The sequence below is a fragment of the Hoplias malabaricus genome, chromosome 5 (assembly GCF_029633855.1).
Source record: "Hoplias malabaricus isolate fHopMal1 chromosome 5, fHopMal1.hap1, whole genome shotgun sequence".
Lineage (NCBI taxonomy): Eukaryota > Metazoa > Chordata > Actinopteri > Characiformes > Erythrinidae > Hoplias > Hoplias malabaricus.
Window position 1 is genome coordinate 6,854,187 of NC_089804.1, and position 20,916 is coordinate 6,875,102.

At 37.5% G+C, this 20,916-nt stretch overlaps 4 protein-coding genes and 1 long non-coding RNA gene across 5 annotated transcripts; all 5 read right to left on the minus strand.

Moving 5' to 3' along the window:
• Nucleotides 1-418: 418 nt before the first annotated feature.
• Nucleotides 419-848, minus strand: LOC136697223 (histone H3). Its single transcript, XM_066672257.1, has one exon. The coding sequence runs from the start codon at nucleotides 837-839 to the stop codon at nucleotides 429-431; it is 411 nt and encodes a 136-aa protein (XP_066528354.1). The 5' UTR covers nucleotides 840-848; the 3' UTR covers nucleotides 419-428.
• Nucleotides 849-1,712: 864 nt separating this feature from the next.
• Nucleotides 1,713-2,123, minus strand: LOC136697584 (histone H2A). The gene has a single exon (XM_066672789.1). It carries the CDS (start codon nucleotides 2,120-2,122, stop codon nucleotides 1,736-1,738), a length of 387 nt encoding a protein of 128 aa, XP_066528886.1. The 5' UTR covers nucleotide 2,123; the 3' UTR covers nucleotides 1,713-1,735.
• A 988-nt stretch (nucleotides 2,124-3,111) lies between these two features.
• On the minus strand, nucleotides 3,112-3,850 carry LOC136696515 (histone H1-like). The gene has a single exon (XM_066670984.1). The coding sequence runs from the start codon at nucleotides 3,751-3,753 to the stop codon at nucleotides 3,136-3,138; it is 618 nt and encodes a 205-aa protein (XP_066527081.1). The 5' UTR covers nucleotides 3,754-3,850; the 3' UTR covers nucleotides 3,112-3,135.
• Nucleotides 3,851-6,095: 2,245 nt separating this feature from the next.
• Nucleotides 6,096-8,427, minus strand: LOC136696313 (uncharacterized). Its single transcript, XR_010802605.1, has 4 exons — nucleotides 8,330-8,427; nucleotides 8,086-8,244; nucleotides 7,448-7,540; nucleotides 6,096-6,140 (listed from the first exon to the last, which is right to left on the minus strand). It is a non-coding gene; the product is annotated as an uncharacterized lncRNA (long non-coding RNA).
• An 8,084-nt stretch (nucleotides 8,428-16,511) lies between these two features.
• LOC136696103 (histone H2B 1/2-like) lies at nucleotides 16,512-16,924 on the minus strand. Its single transcript, XM_066670241.1, has one exon. The coding sequence runs from the start codon at nucleotides 16,906-16,908 to the stop codon at nucleotides 16,534-16,536; it is 375 nt and encodes a 124-aa protein (XP_066526338.1). The 5' UTR covers nucleotides 16,909-16,924; the 3' UTR covers nucleotides 16,512-16,533.
• Nucleotides 16,925-20,916: the final 3,992 nt, after the last annotated feature.

Sequence of the window (20,916 nt, forward strand, 5' to 3'; positions counted from 1 at the left end):
GAGACTCTTCCTCTTGCCCCAAAGGCATTGGACATTTTATGGTTTTAATAAAACAACCCATTAGACTTTTAGTTAAAAGGCTAACAGATAATCTCTTTACTGCAATTAACCAAGTTGTATCTCTGGCATACTTCAACCAATTAGCTTTACTAAAATTCTCACGTTCGTTGATTTTATATATATAAGCTGTGATTGTTACTGAATGTACTATTATTATTATTTGAAGGACACAGAATATAAACAATAGAACTGATAAAATACTATTTTTAGGTGCATATTACTGTACTGAGTGATTTTTCCTTCCAGTTTAAATCTCTAGTCCAATATAAACAAAATATAAAAGTAAAAATCTACTCGTTTTGACAGAAATAGGTCGGTGGCTCTTAAAAGAGCCTTTTGTTAATTGTAAAGAAAGCCGAGCTATGAGCTTATGCGCGCTCTCCGCGGATACGGCGAGCCAGCTGGATGTCTTTGGGCATGATAGTGACTCTCTTGGCGTGGATGGCGCACAGGTTGGTGTCTTCAAACAGCCCAACCAAGTAGGCTTCGCTGGCCTCCTGGAGAGCCATGACGGCAGAGCTCTGGAAACGGAGATCGGTTTTGAAATCTTGAGCAATCTCACGAACCAGGCGCTGGAAGGGCAGCTTGCGGATGAGCAGCTCAGTTGACTTCTGGTAACGGCGAATCTCTCGCAGGGCTACGGTGCCAGGCCTGTAACGGTGAGGCTTCTTCACGCCGCCGGTAGCTGGGGCACTTTTTCGCGCGGCTTTAGTAGCCAGCTGTTTCCTCGGAGCTTTGCCACCGGTGGACTTACGAGCGGTCTGCTTAGTTCTTGCCATCGCGTTGCAATGTACTTCTTTTTCAGAGAAATAATGTGAAATTACGCGGTCCACGGCCCTTTTAAGCTCTAGAGCAGCTTGTCGCTTATTGGGCGTCTGGGATTACCGCCTTCTATTGGACGGCCGACCCCTCGTGGCCACAATTCTATTGGACGCCTTTATTCCCGCCAATGTTTCAAATTATTAATCACGTCTTGTGGGTTTTCCACTGTGTCGGCTTTAACATAATAAGCTGTCTTTTGACACTTTGTGCTCAATCTCTCTATATATAATTCATATATAACTATATGTTCTTAAGTATAAATTGTTTATATGAATCCAACATGGAAATATATAAAACATTTGAGGAATTCTCAAGTTCTGAGTTTGACTTAAAATATATTTTTTATTATTTTTTTTTATTTTAAAAGTAAATAATGTAATTAATTTTCAGCACTGTTCAATGCAAATTATGTAAAAGTGGTTTAAATACATTTTTTAAACGTGATTCTTTGAGTGATCCATTGAAAAGCCATGGATCAAAGTCCCTGTAAACTCCATTTAGTTCATATCATATAAAATCAGATTAGTTACTGATTACATTTGGAAAGTTAAATCATGTTAAGTCATGACCTAGGTTCTTATCCTAACTTGACTCTTGTCCATGGTCAAAACACAGCAGCTCAGAGAAGCATGAATCTAACTGATGCCGAGTGTGGCACATGTACACTGATCAACCATGACCACTAAATGATTTGCACTTACTGTCTATTCTCTCATCTTTACATAATTATATACCACATTTACAGTGATGTGCATGCAATTCTAAAAAGCTTGTTAAATAAATGCACTTTTTTGCAAAAGTGGGTGGCTCTTAAAAGAGCCTTTGGGTGATACTGGAGAAGTGGACCGACAGTTTACTTGGTTTTGGCCGCCTTCTCGGTCTTTTTGGGCAAGAGCACAGCCTGGATGTTGGGCAACACTCCACCCTGAGCGATCGTCACTCCTCCGAGCAGTTTGTTGAGCTCTTCGTCGTTACGAACGGCCAGCTGCAGGTGACGAGGAATGATACGGGTCTTCTTGTTGTCGCGGGCAGCATTGCCAGCCAACTCCAGAATCTCAGCGGTCAGATACTCCAGCACAGCCGCCAAATAGACGGGAGCGCCTGCACCAACACGCTCGGCATAGTTTCCTTTGCGCAGAAGCCTGTGAACACGGCCAACAGGGAACTGCAATCCAGCCCGGGATGAACGAGTCTTAGCCTTGGCTCTTGCCTTACCACCGGTCTTACCTCTTCCACTCATTTTAATGGTACTTAATTAATTTTAATTAAGAAAACTGTAATAAAACGCTTTGCTCTCCGTGCGCTTTTTATATAGAAAAACCATCTGCGTTCCTATTGGCTACAGGCAACAGCTCTTAAACAGCCAGTCAGAGCAGGGACATGAAACACTTGTCTACCCCCCCCCTCTCCCCACGCCCCAACACACACACACACACACACAATCACTCTCACTCTCACTCACTCTCTCTCTCTCTCTCTCTCCTTTTTAAACCAACTTTATTAAAGGAAAATCATAACAGCACATTCATATACATGCATAAACAATACAATTTACTATGTGTGTGTGTGTAAGAGAGTATTTAATGCCATGTACTTTGAATCTTGTACTTTGTACTTGATTCTTTGTACTTTTAATCAATCTTTTGAATGGTATATATCTTTAAAGAAAAGGTACTGCATTGATGTATTGTGGTTGTAGTGTGATGCTTAGATGTTTTGTATGAATTTCCTTATAAAGTATATTTAAAAAGAAAACATAAGAATCCGTGATTATTGAGCTTTCGCAAGGAAATCAAGGTTACTTTGATGCACTGAAGCAATGCTCAGGCTTCATAAACACATTAGATTTACACTTACTCCAAAACATGTTTGAAATCCCCAAATGATCCAATTTATTCTTAGTGGATCCCTTTTGTATAATCTGTTGAAGTCAGTTTATCTGTATTAAAATACCAGCAGGGATCTTTGTTGTATGATGAGTAATTATTGTTTATGAACATAGACTAATGTATTTTTCTGAATCATTCACAGTACAGAAAGAGACAAGGGGAAATTAAATTGTCCTTAACGTTAAACATGTACAACTCCCTAAAATCTGATGTGGTGCTACTACTAAATTAAAAAGCTCCAATTACTGCTTCATGCTTCACACTCACTAACTGAAAATGCAGCTCTTTCTGGGTGAAAACGTGGTTGGCTCTTAAAAGAGCCGTTTTGTACTGTAAAGGATTGAAAAACGAAGAAAAACTACATTTACTTCTTCTTGGGGGCAGCCTTTTTCGCTTTCGGCGCCTTGGGCTTCGCTGCTTTGGGTTTGACCGTCTTTGTCTTCTTGGGGCTCTTGGCTGCCTTCTTAGGGGCCGCGGGCTTCTTTGCCTTCTTGGGGGACTTGGCCACTTTCTTGGCGGCCACAGGCTTCTTCACCTTCTTCGGGGATTTCTTGGCGGCAGCAGGCTTCTTTGCCGCTACCTTCTTGGGCTTCTTGGCCGCGGCAGGTTTCTTGGCGACAGGCTTCTTAGCTTTAGGCGCCACCTTTTTGACTGGTTTCTTCTTGGTCTCGGTTTGCTTCTTGTTGAGCTTAAAAGAGCCAGACGCGCCGGTGCCTTTGGTTTGCAGCAGTGTGCCCTTGGTCACCAGGCTCTTGACGGCCACCTTGACGCGGGAGTTGTTCTTCTCCACGTCGTAGCCGGCGGCGGAGAGGGCTTTTTTCAGCGCGGCCAGAGACACGCCACTCCTCTCCTTGGATTCCGACACGGCCTTGACGATGAGCTCGGCAACGCTAGGGCCGCTCTTTTTAGGGCGAGCGGCAGCTTTCTTCTTGGGTGCCTTGGCCGGAGCGGCTGCGGCGGGCGCTGGAGCGACTTCTGCCATCTTTCTGCTTTTGCTGAGTACCGGTAGCGAATAAACACACAAACGGATTTGTTCTGAGGAACCTCCCCTCCCTGCCGAGGGGACGGCTCTTATATGATACATGAGAACGGTGAAGACTCAATCTGGCGCTCGCTCTACAGCCGTGTCTCACTTATACGCTCTCACTTGTGTTTTCTCAGGGCTTTTAGCGACAGAAATAGAAATAGCGGAGCAATTTGCCGATAATTTAACCACGCGTCCGTCTAAAGCAGTCTCTCCCGTGTGACTGGAGACCGGGAACAGCCGCGCAGCGAAGCCTCGTTTCACATGGCGCTGTCAAATGTGTGTCGCTCCACCGCTTATTCCAACGAGAGATGGCTCATTTGTCTCGAATATCGGTGGAAAACGGCGACAAACGCTGGCTTGACCATTCGAAAGTCTCCGCGGCAACTTCGACAAGAGCCCGGGCCAAAACGTGGACGAAACGCAAGTGGCCGAGGGCTTCGTTTACTATTTGAAAAATGAGTTCTCGCGGACTGAGTAAAGCACACGTGCGAGTACAGTGTTGGTGGGAGCCAAGTCTGCCTGGGCCTGTGTACAATTTACAGCAAAGCAGTGTAAAAAAAAAAAAAAAATATATATATATATATAATCATCGTTGTGACCATGGTTACATCTATATGTATTGAATACATGAAAAGCTGTGTTTTTATGAGCGTGTTTTGCTGGTAAAACTCTATCACCACCTGCTGAAGGTCTACACTGTAAAGTGTACCCTACCCTAATAAGTTAAGTTTACTCAAATAATTTGAGGTACTTCGTTGCCTCAAATGAATTAAGTTTTCAAAACTTGGTTATTTCAGTAAGTTGTAATAATGCATTGAGTTCAACTAACACATGTCTTTAAGTTCAATAGACAATCCAAAGTACCTGACACTCAATATGTTGTGTACTTTTAACTTAACTTTTTAAGTTAATATAACTTCTGCACAGCTGATTAAATTAGCTTAGTTAAGTTAACTGCAATGATTATAAAAAGTTATTGTCACTCATCAAGATAAGCACATTGAATTAATTTTATACCCAGCATTTTCTAAATTACGGTTTCACTAATATTACAACTGGAATAAATCCAAATAAACATAATTACAAACAATAATTGTATCAAATTATACTTTAATTAAAATGAGTGGCAGTCAAGTGACACAAAAGTTTGAAAAAAAGTGACAAAACTTTGACAATACTTCACAAAGCTCCATGCAGTGCGAATGTACACCTCGGAAACATTTGTTTTACTGCACACTTCATTTAAAACTTCACAGTGAAGAACACTGGAACAAATGAATTTTGGTACAAACAAAACATAACCTACAAGATAATTTGGTACATATTAAAGGCACTGTACCATTTAACTGGCATTCCATCTGTGCATACAATCTTTAAAATAAGACAGTGCTGATACAGAAACACACTTTTTTTTTTTTTTTTTTTTTTTTTTTTTTTTTTTTTTAAACCAAGTCTCTCAGACAAAAACTTTCAATATTAAGGAAGTGTTTGCAATGAAATTACAAAGCTTTTTCCATGAATTACTCCCTGTGTTAAACTGTTAAACAATGTAACAAGTAATTACAATGGCTGATAAAGCTTCTTGTTGACTCATAAAGAAATAAAAGCTTTTTGTTTTAGTGCATGAACTAATGCAAACATTCAAGAAGAGAGAGGAAAGAAAACACAAATACACCACCAAGTTGACAATGTTCATTTTGTAACTGCCCAATAAAAACATTGAATCTCAAAATGCCAAGGTGTTAACCTTGAATGGAAATTAGAATAACAAGTTATATTCCAACTGTTGACCATTTCTACTTGTCCTTTCATCCTCAATTACTTACAGTGTGATCTGCTATGTTTAAATGATGCAAAAGTAAAAATATTTATTTTCCATGTTACAGCAGTGATGTATTAGAACATATTTACTATTTTCAAAGATTAGCCGTTTCTTAATACCCAAAATAAAGACAACTCACTAGCTGGATTATCAGTAATGATAAATCTGCTGACCAAAAACTAACCAATCAACTGCTTTAGAGAAGGAGCTGATTTAACAGAGACTGCAATTTTGGTTTTAGTTTATTGTGGCCTAAACCTAATATCACCCGCTGGATGAATTCAAATGTGTAGCTCATACAGTTTGGGTAGTCAAGGTGTAATGCATAAGTGAGCCCAAACAAAAGGCACAAAGCTTGTGGGAGGTCATGAAGATTGTCCATCACAACTTTACCCTCAAGGATGATCCCCACAGACAATGGATTCAAGCACAGGGAGTGAGGATGATGCCCTCATTCATCACGCTCTACAATGAGGATCCCAGTAGCAATACTGCTGAACATCTGCTCATCATCAGCATCCTTAAAAACATGTCAAAACATTACACGTCAGTCATTCAAACACACTGCATTATGTTACAAAAACAAATCTGAAAAAGTGGTGTTGTATGGAAAATGCAAATAAAAAGAAAGCTTTCTAAAATTCACTCTTCTATGTCATTGCAAACAGAATGGATATTTTTTCTCCGGCCAACATCCATTCATGACACCCAGGCCTGCAGCATATTCCAAAAAAAGTTGACAGTGCAATTTATAACTTATACCCAAATGTATTGCCTGTTGCTCATAAACTTTATAACTGTGAAATTATAAATGGATCCTTGATTATTATTATTAGCATTAAAAATAGTGTTGTTTAACAGTAGGATGCCTGATAAAATATTTTAGATCACAGAATGTTAGTAAACAAAAAAATTACCTTTTAGCACTTCCTTTTAGCAAATACTTTTTGCAATATAGTGTATATAGCTTAACTTACAAAGCATGTCTTGAAGAAATCTTCTGTATTATCTCCAAGTATATAATTGCTTAAACATTCACTATATTTTCAGCTACAAAATAAGAATACACTATATTGCCAAAAGTATTTGCTCACCCATCTACATTCTACACTCATTGCCCATTTTCTCAGTTCCACTTACCATATAGCTGCACGTTGTAGTTTTGCAATTACAGACTGTAGTCCATCTGTTTCTCTACATACTTTGTTAGTCCCCTTTACTCTGTTCTCTAATGGTCCGGACCCCCACAGATCAGGTACTATTAGGGAGGTGGGTCATTCTTAGCACTGCAGTGACACTGCAGTGGTGTGTTAGTGTGTGTTGTGCTGGTGCGAGTGGATCAGACACAGCAGTGCTGCTGGAGTTTTTAAACACCTCAGTGTCACTGCTGGAGTAAAAATAGTCCACCAACCAAAAATGTCCAGTCATCCTGTAGGCAGCATCCTGTGAGCACCGATGAAGGATTAGAGGATGACTAACACAAACTGCGCAACATTAGACGAGCTACTGTCTCTGACTTTACTTCTACAGGGTGGAGCAATAACTCCACTCACACCAGTACAACACACCACCATGTCAGTGTCACTGCAGTGCTGAGAATGACCCACCTCCCTAATAGTACCTGCCCTGTGGGGGTCCTGACCATTAGAGAACAGAGTAAAGGGGACTAACAAAGTATGTAGAGAAACAGATGGACTACAGTCTGTAATTGTAAAACTACAACGTGCAGCTATATGGTAAGTGGAACATAGAAAATGGGCAATGAGTGTAGAGAGTAGATGGGTGAGCAAATACTTTTGGCAATATAGTGTATATAGCTTAACTTACAAAGCATGTCTTGAAGAAATCTTCTGTATTATCTCCAAGGATGACAGGGAGTCCTCTTAATGCTAGGGTTCGCAGGACTGTTGGCTCTGAGATCTTGATGGGAAAATAAAAACAGTAATAAATAGATATCAGTATATATCCCAATTGCTAAATCAGTTGTGAAACACATTTTGCCTTTCATCAATGCTCAGTTTCCTAATGCAGGACCAATACTGGCTTGCTGTTTTTGAATGGAGGAGATTTTTTTTTGCACAATTATAAAAAGGAAATCTTCTTTACATTGTTTAAATAATTTAGGGCAAATGGGCAACTAGAAATGCTGCCAAACTACTTGGAAAAATTTTTATATTCATTTTTATTCAAATTATAGACCTTCTTTACCTTCTTCTATAAAGATTCAATTTTAGAAATGCATGTTTTTCTTTGGTCATCAGCAGTACACATCATACGATAAGGGATTGAACAGTGACAAGTGTTTGACATGCATGCTAGCCAAATGATTAGTCTGTATCTGCACTTACAAAATGCATCTCTTACACAGATAGTAAGTTACTAAGTTATAGACTCCTAATAGTGGCTAATAATCATACAACAAACTATAAAATAGAAAAGTTTACTTAAATAAGAAAAATACATACATGAACATTGGCTTGCTGTAGAAACCTTGACAGAATATGTCCAGTAAGTCCCCTCTTGGTCCTGAAAACCTCAAGGAGTCAACAGTTGTGTTGATCAAGACCTGCATAAAAGTTCTGCTTTAAATCAATCCCAGCAATTCTGGTGAATTCCATGTAAACCTTATAGAGAGAAGAGGAAAAAAATCAAAAATGTGCTCAAAAGACATCATTCCCTTTAAAATAATATTTGGTCACAAATTCATACCTGATTTTCTTGGAAAAGAGCAGGCCATCGTTCCACTAGTTGGCAAATTGCAGGTTTCTTCTCCACCACTTCTTTTCGGCGAAGGGCAAAAGAGAGATCCATGTTTTGTTTTACAGTCATCACACTTGGAGTTCTTTTCCGCATTTCTTCAACCAAAACACTGCGGGCAGCTTCAAGGCTAGTTTGATCACGACCATCAGGGAAGTCTGGCAAGAAATTTATCTCACATTTTTTTGCCTTTTTTATATTCTTTCTTGACGGTTCTCCATCAGGTAAATTCATTCCACGTTTTCCACCATTGACTGCAACATCATGGCTTCCTGATTTCCGCCGTTTGGTCCTGTAGTTTCCCATCTTAAATTTGAGGCTGTTTTTCCATCCACTCCAACCATTGCGTGAACCTCTCTCTGTGAGACATGGGTGTTTCTTTACAAGTGCAGCAGCAACCTCATCATATTCTGCATCATCTGGATATGCTTTGAATGTGTACATTCTTTCAGCTATTCTCTCCAAGATTCCGTGCTTGAGCTCTTTAGTGACTTTCAGAAGAGTACCATCTTTGAGATGAGACAAGTTTCCCTGTTGAAGCCTATATTCTACATCGACGCTGAAAAGTGGGACATCAAACTCGTCTGGCCATTGACCTATTCTTTGAAGAGATGAAGAATTAGAAAGTATCTCAGTGTCAGCATTGCTGAGTGAATCACTCAGTTGCTCAATGGGTGCACCTATAGGCAGTATCTGTAGTGTAGGGATAACTTTCAGTGTAGGTTTTTCAGGAAGCTCTGATATGTCGGTCAGGTTGCACAACGAGTTATTGAAATCTGGATCCTCAAATTGTAGTGTGAAATTAAAATCAAATACCAGAGTTTCTTGAAGTTGGCATATTAACTCTTCAACTGAGGCTGGTTTTGCAGGCAAAATTACTTTCCTAATGTCAGCTTCTGAGACAATGTCTCTCATGAGCATTCTTGAATTTGTAGCCATCTAGTAGAAAAAAAAACATAAAAGTAATAGTAAATAAAAAGATTACCCTTTCAGCAAAAAATAAATCGCTTTGGTGTCACCATCAGTTTTCCTTTTACTCTGTAAGCTGACAGGGGAAAGACATCATTTAACTCTGATTTCTGAATAACACACAGAGGTGGGAAGCTATCATTGCACACTTCATACGATCAGAAATGTTCACTGTACCATGCCGTCATTGCTTTGCATACAAAAAGGATCTCTGTGTTGATGGCAACAATCTGTGTTACCTGTTTGAATTCAGGGAGCCCTGAGCACGAACCAGCAGAGAGTATCATATCTGCACTGTATTTAATTCCATCAATAGAGACAGAATTTGCAACAAGAACTGAAGAGGTCTGTGAAGCTACTTCATCAAATGAGTTCTGTATATTTTCAGGATATGATGAGACCAACGCAGATCTAACCTTGTCCATCTCAATGCAGGGTCGGAAAAATGAGCTGGAATCCAAATGTAAAGCCAATATTTTTTGGTGTTTGGTGGCCAATGTAAGAGCAACATTTTTGTAATTTTGAGAGACACGAATTATCTTTTTTAATACCTTATGCTTGCCCTCAAAACGCATTGTCCACACATCTGAAAGAGGACCAAACACTCTAATCAGTTCAGGATAATGTTCCACAAAATGGTGTTTAGGTCGCAAGTGAAAATTGGGGAAAGTACTTTGCAGCACCTCTCTGTGCTCAGACAATTTACTTTCCAAAAAATTAACAGAATCCTCAGTGTGCCTTGGTGCCACAGACAGTTCCACAATATTTTTGAGAAGCATTAGAACTTCCCAGGCACTTTCTCCTTCAGGGACACTGTGACCAATGATAAGTGGTAGCAGCCTAAGTAGTGTCCAGTTTTCATGGCCATTTCCACCAATTGTCCCTTTGCTAGAAAATTTCTTAGCAATTTGCTGAGGTTGGTCAGTTTTGTCAGTGAATGAATATGCAAATAACTTGATTGCCTGGTTAAGGAAATCTAAAGTGAAATACTTCTTGGCAATGAAGTCTGAAATGCATAAACAAAGCTCAACAGGAACAATCCCTTCCAAAAGATCATGTAATATGTTAGGAGGGTAGCCATTGATGCAGTGAAAATGTTCCAAATTATCTGTCAATGAGCATCCACCTTTCACACCATAGTGTTGACTCAAAGCAGGGTCTAGCCTCACCATTTCCACATGTTTATTGTGATTTTCTATAGTGTGAGGTTCAAAGTCTCTGGTACTCACCTCTCTGTTCTGGGCTTCACTTCTTGTTGCCATGCAGAACCTGCAGAATTGCTGTACTGTGAAGCTTTCTTGAAATCTTGCAATCTTGCTCCTAAGTTATCAGCTGAAACATATAAAACTGTCCCCCTGACACTTTTCCCCAAATTCTCAATATATACACCATGCTGTTCTAATGAAACCAGGTCTTTGATAAGTGGCTGCAAAACCTTGGCATAACCATGCTCTTTCACTGTAACTGTATTGCACAAGAGAGCGAGCTGAATTGTATGGAGCGTGGACCTGTACTTTGAAGGAAGGTTTGCAATCACCCAGTACACTGCACACATTTTGTGCTTTTTCTTTGAAGTTCCTAGTGGATTTGAAATTTCAAAATCATCAATGTAAAGACCAAGAGCAATTCTGAATTCTTCTGTTTTGAAAAAGTCATTTTCCCTGAAACTAGAACCATCCATGACAGACTGGTATTCATTCAGGGAATTCATTTGAGTTGATAGGACACTATCCAGAACATTTTGCTTGTTTAATAGCTTCTGCAGCATTGACTGTACTGGTACATACACAACAGATTTCCTGCCCTTATCAACCACATATTCCACTGGCATTACTATCGGAAACTCTCTCAAAACATATGATGCTCGTCTTTTCGAGGTAGATAAAGGACCATCTGTGCCACAGAATTTAAAAAGGACATTGCTCTCTGAAACTGTGTTTACTACAGCTTTAATGACTGAATCATTTATAGTGTCATAGTACCTTGTGAGAATACCCTTAATTGAGTCATGTAGTAAGGGCTGTGACAACTGATGTATTTGATTAAGCTGTTGAATTATTTCCTGCACAGATTTCTCTGGTACATGAAGAATGGTTTGCATCTTTAAAAAAAGAGATGCTAAATTATGCTCCAACTGACTTGTTAGATCCCGAAGATCTGTAACTGTGGATTCTTCAGTGTCCTCTAGCTCAAGAGTGTCTACATCTGACATTCCTTCTTGTGCAAGATCATATGCATGATCTTGAGAAATTTCTGAAATTATTTCAGACTTAAACATTCTCCAAGTGTGTGTCCTGGTTGTTTAATTTGATGAGCATTGAATGTTGAATACACAGTAGTTTGGAAACTGCAGTCTGCAAAAGGACACTATACTCTTTGATTAACCCTTAGATGAATACTGCGAAGGTGAGAAAAAAAATCTGCCATAGTGCAAGGCTCAGTAAATTCACACAGCTGACAACTGAAACTTAACTTAGAACTTTCAGTTTGGTTATCACGAGAGTTTGAGTGGACTCTAGATAAATGAGTCCTAAGGGCATTCACAGATTTAAATGTGCACATGCATTTATCATGAAGGCAGGGGAAGGGGACAGTTCTTGTGTAGCCCCCATGTTTTAAGCGATAATGCCTTAGTAGCTGTGCTCTTTTTTCAGTGCTGAATTGACAGTATTTACATTTCCACAACATCCTTTCTCAGTCTGCAAGATAGACAAACGTGAGCGAACAAGCTGTTCAGTCTGCCTTCCTATAAAGCCACATGGGAATGCCGTACTAATATACAGACTATATGAGTCTGGTTGAAAAAAGCGGTTAAAGCCACCCGAATGTAATTGAAGCATGAATAAAATGGAACGGAGCATCAAACTGTAACTAGCAAACTACAGCTCCAGTTAAGAAAGAACGGCTCAAAGAGTTTGCGTTTTTTGCATGAGACGTCTTGTTTGTCGTTAAAGCGGCTTAAAACAATGGCACAAATACATATCTATGGTCAATATCTAGCAGTCCAGGGTTAGCTTGGCTTACTTTGTGCGTCGTGAGACCTCAGCTTCGCAGCCCGCCGAAAATTGGGAATGAGCAGCGGTATGATGAATCAGTTGAATCGGACGAAACAGAGCACAGTCTATCAAAAGAGCGAACACGAAAAAACCGACTCAGAAAAACATATCAAATGTCTTCAGGAATCATGAGCGGTGTAGATTTAATTAGCTAGCTACGTGTCAAATTAAACCCTTTTAACCATTTAACCGCAGCACTTTAGCGCTTGTTTAGTTATCGCTAGCTAGGTTAGGCTCCAACAGATAGAACTTATCCGGCTAGCTATCTGTTTTAACTGTTTGTTAACATTTGTTGACAGGCAGTTTTTGAATATGTTTTCAGAAAAAAAAACTTACATACAACTATACATGGGAATGCTTACTAAATACGAGAAAGGAAGTGAGGAAAATTCACATCTCCATCAGCCAACATGAACAGCTCTGTTGGAATCCGTGCCCGCCATTTGAAATGTTCTGAGACTGGGTGTGTTCACGTGACAGACAAGAAAGCTAAAACTTGGGTTATTGAGTTGTTTTTTCTTGAAACATCAAGTACACATGGTCATTCAAAGAGATAGTACAAACTACTTACCAAGATTAAGTGATGTCTGCTAATTGTAAGAAAATGAGTAATGTCGACTTGATTTTTTTAAATGCATACAGTTTTAGGTTTTACAGTGTAAGTCTAGGGAAGTTAGTTATTGTTCTTCTGTAAACTATACATATCAGAACAACAGGCTTGACCAATTCTTTAATTTTTAAGATTAATCAAATTTAAATACTTCAAACAATTATATATCCACATACACCTGTTAAGGCCTGTCCACACTGATCCGTTTACTTTTAAAAATGAGGTTTTGGTCTGTTACTTTGGCCTCCCATCCACAAGAAAACAACATTTAAGGTCACTGAAAATGGAGGTTTTTCGAAAACGTTGTAAATGCTGTTGTTATGAAAGTAAACAGAGGTTTCAGAAATGCTGACGTCACACATTGTGCCCGTCTGTGTTTGAAACTCTCCCATGGAGACAGACCTGGGACAAATGTTTGGATGAAATGGCTGATGACCATTTGGTTCAACTTGGTGTTTCTGAGCCTAGGATTTGAATATGAGATTCAATATATAAAACCAGCATATAAAAGCAATGGTATGCAAACACACCGCTGATTCTCAAACGTTAGATGTAAATGAAGAAACAGGAGGTGACTATTATCTGGAAGGCTTTGAGACACAGGGTCATTTCAATACAAATGAGGGGGAGATGATCAAAAGGTTATTTGTAACAAAAGACAATTAACTCAATTTGAATTTTAAATTAAATAAATCCCACAACAAAAGCTCCCTCCGTAACCAAAACATCTCATATGTATAGTCCCTGTTTATTATCCAATATCATATTGTCTTATATTAAGTATTCTGACAAAAAAAAAAGATATCATATCTTATTTAAAGCTGCAAAAAAGCAGTCTTTATTATTCATTCTGTGTGGAAAAGAAAAAAAAGGATTTCAGCAGGGCCCCTTCTGGTCTGCAGAGCTTATAGTCACATCTGAGCATGAGGTAATTCTGCTGATGTCCACATTGTAAAAAAAAATACTTTGTTTATAATTTGGTTAAAAATACAGTACAAACTTTAAAATTTACAGTTTGTAAAATGTTTTCTGATTTAAACTTAAAAAAATTAAAAAATTAAAAAATGAACGTAACATGTGCGTTATTAAACATACATGTGAATCCAAACGGCCTCATATGTGAATTAGCATAATCCTACTGCTAATAAACTAATACATTCAGAAAAAATGTATATGCTGTTGTTACTTATTTTACAATGAATCCCTTTCAAATACATGGAAAAATACCAAAATAACAATATTGTTTTACTGTAAAAGTCACATTATACAACTGTCATTTCACAAAATATTTATGCAAATTTTACTTAATTATTTTTTATTATATATTGTCTTTTACAGTATTAAACATTTACAGTAAAACAAATTTGAATACTCCAGCTAAATTTCTTATTATTGTATGCATTAGGATTTAAAAGCATATAACCTGTTCTATGACTCTATAAACTAATATCAATTTCATTTAAACTGCATTAGCTTCTTATAGTTCTTGACCAGAAATGCTAAAGCATTTATAATTGGAAAAAAAAGCAATGCTTAATAAACTGTACAGTAAGAAAAAAAAGTATTCCAATAATATGCATTCCCAAGGATTTATTAAGCTCAAAGTCATTAACAAAACAAACACACACACACAAACTAGATTCCAAAAGTTTGGGACACTACGCAAATTGTGAATAAAAACTGAATGCAATGATGTGGAGGTGCCAACATGTAATATTTTATTCAGAATATAACACACATTCTCTCGGTTTAAACTTTTGATCAGGTATTTATCATTTTAAGGGAAAAATATGTTGTTTCAAAATTTCATGGTGTCAACAAATCCCAAAAAAGTTGGGACAAGGCCATTTTTTACCACTTTGTGGCATCCCCCCACCTTCTTACCACACTCAGCAGACGTCTGGGGACAGAGGAGACCAGTTTCTCAAGTTTAGAAATAGGAATGTTCTCCTATTCATGTCTAATACAGGCCTCTAACTGTTCAATCGTCTTGGGCCTTCTTTGTCGCACCTTCCTCTTTATGATGTGCCAAATGTTCTCTATAGGTGAAAGATCTGGACTGCAGGCTGCCATTTCAGTACCCGGATCCTTCCCCTACGTAGCCATGATGTTGTGATTGCTGCAGAATGTGGTCTGGCATTATCTTGTTGAAAAATGCAGGATCTTCCCTGAAAGAGATGACGTCTAGATGGGAGCATATGTTGTTCTAGAACCTGAACATAGTTCTCTGCATTAATGGTGCCTTTCCAAACATGCAAGCTGCCCATGCCACAAAGCACTCATATGCAACCCCATACCATCAGTGATGCAGGCTTCTGAACGGAGCGTTGATAACAACTTGGGTTATCCTTGTCCTCTCTGGTCCGTATGACATGGAGTCCCAGTGATCCATAAAGAACTTCAAATCGTGACTCATCTGACCACAGAACAGTCTTCCATTTTGCCACACTCCATTTTAAAAGACCCCTGGCCCAGTGCAAACCTCTTTGCACTGTAGAGTTTCAGCTGGCAAAGGCGGATGGCACGGTGGATTGTGTTCACTGACAATGCTTTCTGGAAGTATTCCTGAGCCCATTCTGTTATTTCCTTGACAGTGGCATTCCTGTTTGAGGTGCAGTGACATTTAAGGGCCCGGAGATCACAAGCATCCAGTAGAGTTTTACGACCTTGACCCTTATGCACAGCAATCGTTCCAGATTCTCTGAATCTTTTGATGATGTTATGCACGGTTGATGATGATAACTTTTATTTGCCATTTTAAGCTGGATAACAACATTCTGGTATTGCTGCACTATCTTTCTGCGCAACAATGGTGGAATTGGTGATCCTCTTACCATCTTGGCTTCAGAGAGACACTGACACTCTGAGAAGCTCTTTTTATACCCAATCATGTTGTCAATTGACCTAATTAGTGTTAATTGGTCTTCCAGCTGTTCGTTATATGCTCCATTTCCTTTTTCCAGCCACTTATTGCTATTTGTCCCAACTTTTTGGGAATTTGTTGACACTGAAATATTGAACCGTCATATTTTTCCTTTAAAATGTTACATTTACTCAGATTAAACTTTTGATCTATGTTCTATTACAAATAAAACATTGACATTAGCCATCTCCACATCATTGCATTCAGTTTTTATTCACAATTTGTTTAGTGTCCCAACTTTTTGGGAATCCGGTTTGTAGGATGCTTTTGGCTGGTGGATTATGTTAACAGCACTGCTTTTTCTGATCCACATTAAGACACCACCACACTGTACTGCTATGATGCACCTGCTCTGTTGTGGTCTTGAGCATTGAATAACAGGGTGAACGGAAGGGATTAATCATGTGAAATTTTGCAACATATGCAGGAATATAGCTGTAAATGTGGGATTTGTTAGGAAACTATTGTTCTAAGGTCCACTTTTTAAAACTAAAAAGCATTAAATACTTAAAAAATAACGGAAAACTATTTGAACTTTACATGAAAACGTGAGTGGCTCTTAAAAGAGCCGTTGGGTTTGGACGTGTCTGATCACCGCTTACTTGGAGCTGGTGTACTTGGTGACGGCCTTGGTGCCCTCGGACACGGCGTGCTTGGCCAGTTCACCGGGCAGAAGCAGGCGCACGGCGGTCTGGATCTCCCTGGAGGTGATGGTGGAGCGCTTGTTGTAGTGAGCCAAACGGGAAGCCTCGCCGCCGATGCGCTCGAAAATATCATTGACGAACGAGTTCATGATCCCCATAGCCTTGGAAGAGATACCAGTATCGGGGTGGACCTGCTTCAGCACCTTGTACACGTAGATAGCATAGCTCTCCTTCCTGGTGCGCTTACGCTTCTTACCGCCTTTACTAGCCGTCTTGATCACGGCTTTCTTTGACCCTTTCTTCGGGGCTGATTTAGCTGGCTCAGGCATTGTAGACGTTCTTCGAGTGCTACTCAAAAACGACTGTGGGGGCTTGTCCCTGCTCGCGGCTTATATAGACTGTTATATGCAGATAAAACATATCTCCGCCCACTCAAATGTTGTCCAACGCCCATTGATCAGCGTTCGGTTGCTTGAACTCCTCCCTCCAGACTCTCTTTTCATTGACGTTATGCTCTGCCCGAGACCTGAGCTGTCTTTGTTCTTTGTCCCGCGCATTTCGCACCTATAAAGTTCACATATGTAATATTTTACGATACGGGCTATTTATGGGCTCTAAGTATGAATTGTTTGTTGATTTTGGAGTTCTTTTCTTAGGTAATTATATTGTTTGTATTCCTGAGCATCTCACATATGAGGCCGTTTGGATTCACATGTATGTTTAATAACGCACACGTTATGTTCAGTATGTGGAGTGATAATCATCATGCTTTAATATATTTAAGTATGCTCAAAATGGTACTGGTTTATCAGAACTTTGTTTCAGACACTTTTTCCTTATGTGCTCAATACCAAGATATTTTTGTCAATAAATTAATAAAATTCATTGTTTAAGACAAAACTCATGGGCCAGGAGCACTTTTGTTGGACATGGAGATAATCAGGTTCGGAATTTGTTAAGTGTAGTAGTGCCTGTAGTGTGACAAATTTGATTGAAAATATCATTTTACCATTTAAAATGGCATTTTACCATCGGTTCTACTTCACTACACCGATGGTGTAGTTTTAGACACAGCTTTTCACTTGTTTAACACCAGACAAAATATCTCCAAGTTTTTTTTTTGTTTTTTTTTTTTGTAGTAATAATAAACTAAAATGAACAGCTTTTGCTTAAAAAAAAAAAAAAAAAAAACTTGTGGAAACGCTATTTTGTTGAACTTGTGGGTGGCTCTTAAAAGAGCCTTTGGATATAAGCTTTGGTCAAGTTGAGCGTTTAACCTCCAAAACCGTACAGAGTGCGTCCCTGGCGTTTCAGGGCGTACACCACATCCATAGCGGTGACAGTCTTTCTCTTGGTGTGTTCAGTGTAAGTGACGGCGTCCCTGATCACGTTCTCCAGAAACACTTTCAGCACACCACGGGTCTCTTCGTAGATCAGACCAGAAATACATTTGACACCACCACGACGAGCGAGACGACGGATAGCAGGCTTAGTAATACCCTGGATGTTATCACGGAGCACTTTGCGATGACGCTTAGCGCCTCCTTTTCCAAGACCTTTACCACCCTTTCTTTTTTTTTTTTTTTTTTTTTTTTTTTTATAATAAACTTTATTAATTAATACAAATATATGTACAGTCCTTCCAAAATTCCAGCTTACATAAATTATATACTCATACATCCAAACATTTAATTACACATACAAACGAGCACAGTCTCATATATTTAGAGTGTCCCAAATAATAGAGTCTTTAAAAAGTATATTGAGAGTCTTTTGTTTTTTTAATTCAGTCCTAATACTCTTCACAACCGCATCACTAGAGACAAAAGACTGTTCTATTGTCATTTTACATCGTATTTTCCACAACTTAGACTTTACCAAACATATAATATACCACATAAAATTACATTTATATTCATCAATATTACAATCAAAAATGCCATAATAGATACTTTTAATATTTACATCAAAATTTAAATCTATGTCCTTTACTTTTTCCCACACTTCTTTAGACCTATAGCATTCTAATAAAAAATGATCCAGAGATTCTTCCTCTTGACATAATGGCATTGGACACTTTATAGTTTTAATAAAACAACTCCATTTTACTAAAAGTCTGACTGGTAACCTCCTTACTGCTATTAACCAGGTTGTATCTCTAATAGTCTCAGATATATTTTTGTTAAGAATATTTTTTAGACATATTTTATTTTCCTCTTTATTTAGTTCTCTAAATTCAAAATTCTGTCCATAAATTTTATCACTCACTATTTTATATATGCTTTTATTTGAAGAATTTATCCAATCAATGTTCAAATCATTATATTTATGTATAAAATCTGAAAAGATTAATTTATAATATGGAATAGACCCTCTAGCTTTACCTTTTTTAGATTTCCAATTTGTCAAATCTCCTATCCACTCTACTTGTCGTTGAATTCCATTTTGAATAATTTTGCAAAAGGAAATTTTTGTTTTAATAGAGAAATCAATAGCACCTAAGCCTCCTAAATCACGTCTTTTATAAATCAGTTGTCTTTTAGTAACTTCTCTAGTTGTATTCCATATAAAATTAACACATATTTTATTTATTTTTTTTTAACCATATATCAGGTGGGGGGAAAATACATGCTAAGAACAGAATCTTTGATAGAATAAATGTTTTAGTAATATCTATTCTAGTCTTATAATTTAGTTTTTTATCTTTCCATTTCTCGACTTCTTCTTGAACTTTTTCTGTTTTCTGAGACCAATTTGCATCTACACAACCTGTGTTATCTATATAAATTCCTAAAATATTTATTTTGTTTAATTCAGGAATGTTGATTTTGAATTTATTATTTGGATCTCCTATCCAGACACTTTCTGATTTATTTACATTTAATTGTGCCCCCGAAACTTGTTCATAAATTTTAAAATGATCGTAAATAATGTCTAACTCTGATTGAGATTTAATAAAAACTGTTATATCATCAGCATATTCAGTAATTATATTTTATCTCCTAATTTAACACCCTGAAGCCTCTGGTCTGTTTGAATTTTCATTATTAATGGACTTATAGCCAAAACATAAAGTGCTGCACTAAGTGGACAACCTTGTTTAACACCTCTATATATTTTAAACTGTTCGGTTAAATGTCCATTTACATTAATCTGTATTTTATACTCAACATATAGACACATAATCATTCTAATAAAAGTTAATGGAAATTTATACATTTTTAACACTTCCCATAAATATTCTCTAGAGATAAGAGTCAAAAGCTTTCTTTTGATCTAAAGCGACTATGTAGAAGGATTCATTGGTTTTAGTACAAACTAACTCTCTTAAAATACCTAAATTATCCCACATCAATCTTCCTTTAATAGCACAGGTCTGTTCTTTGGTGATAATTCCATCAAGAACATCCTGCAACCTATTCATAATGATTCTTGCATAAATTTTATAATCAATATTCATTAAAGTGAGATGTCTCCAATTATTGATATCATTTTTATCACCTTTTTTATATAATAGTGACATCACACCTTCATAAAAGGTGTCGTACATAAATCCTTGTTCCACACCTTCGTTAAATACTCTAGTTAATAATTGGGAAATACCATACATACATTTGTTGTAAAATTCAGCAGGTAACCCATCTTTTCCAGGAGACTTTTTTAAATTTAATTGTTTTATTGCTGTGATGACTTCACTTTCTATTATTCTGTCGGCTAAAAATTCATATTCATTATTATATTCAAAATTTAAGTATTTTCTAAAATGTTTATTATCTGTTTTAATTTCTTTATACATCTCTTGACATAATATTTGAATAGATTTTCTAATCTCGTAAAGGCTGATTAACAATTTTACCTTTTTCTGAATAGATTGATCCAATATATGAGCTTTGTTTCCTTTTTGTGTATACAGACATAATTTTAGCTTTTTTATGAATTTCCTCCATATTAGCACCTGCAAGAGTTTGTAGATTTGGATATAGATCATCATTCATTGAATCTATTTGTTCCCTCAATTTTGACATAATAATTTCATCTTCATCACTTCTCTTTGTGCACTTTAATTTAATATATTGCATCATTGTTAAATTATATTTTTCATTTTTTTCCTTATTGTACGTCCGACATTTTCCTTTAAAAAAATCTCTTATCTGTATTTTTAGAACTTCCCACAGCTCTTGATCATTTTTAGTAAAAAAATGTAAAGATTTTATTCTATCAATCTCTCCTTTTAAATCTAATAATACTGCAGGAATTTCTAAAATTTGTGTATTTAATTTCCAATAATTCTTTTTAGTTTCACCCTTTACATTTAAATTACAAATTACAGCTAAATG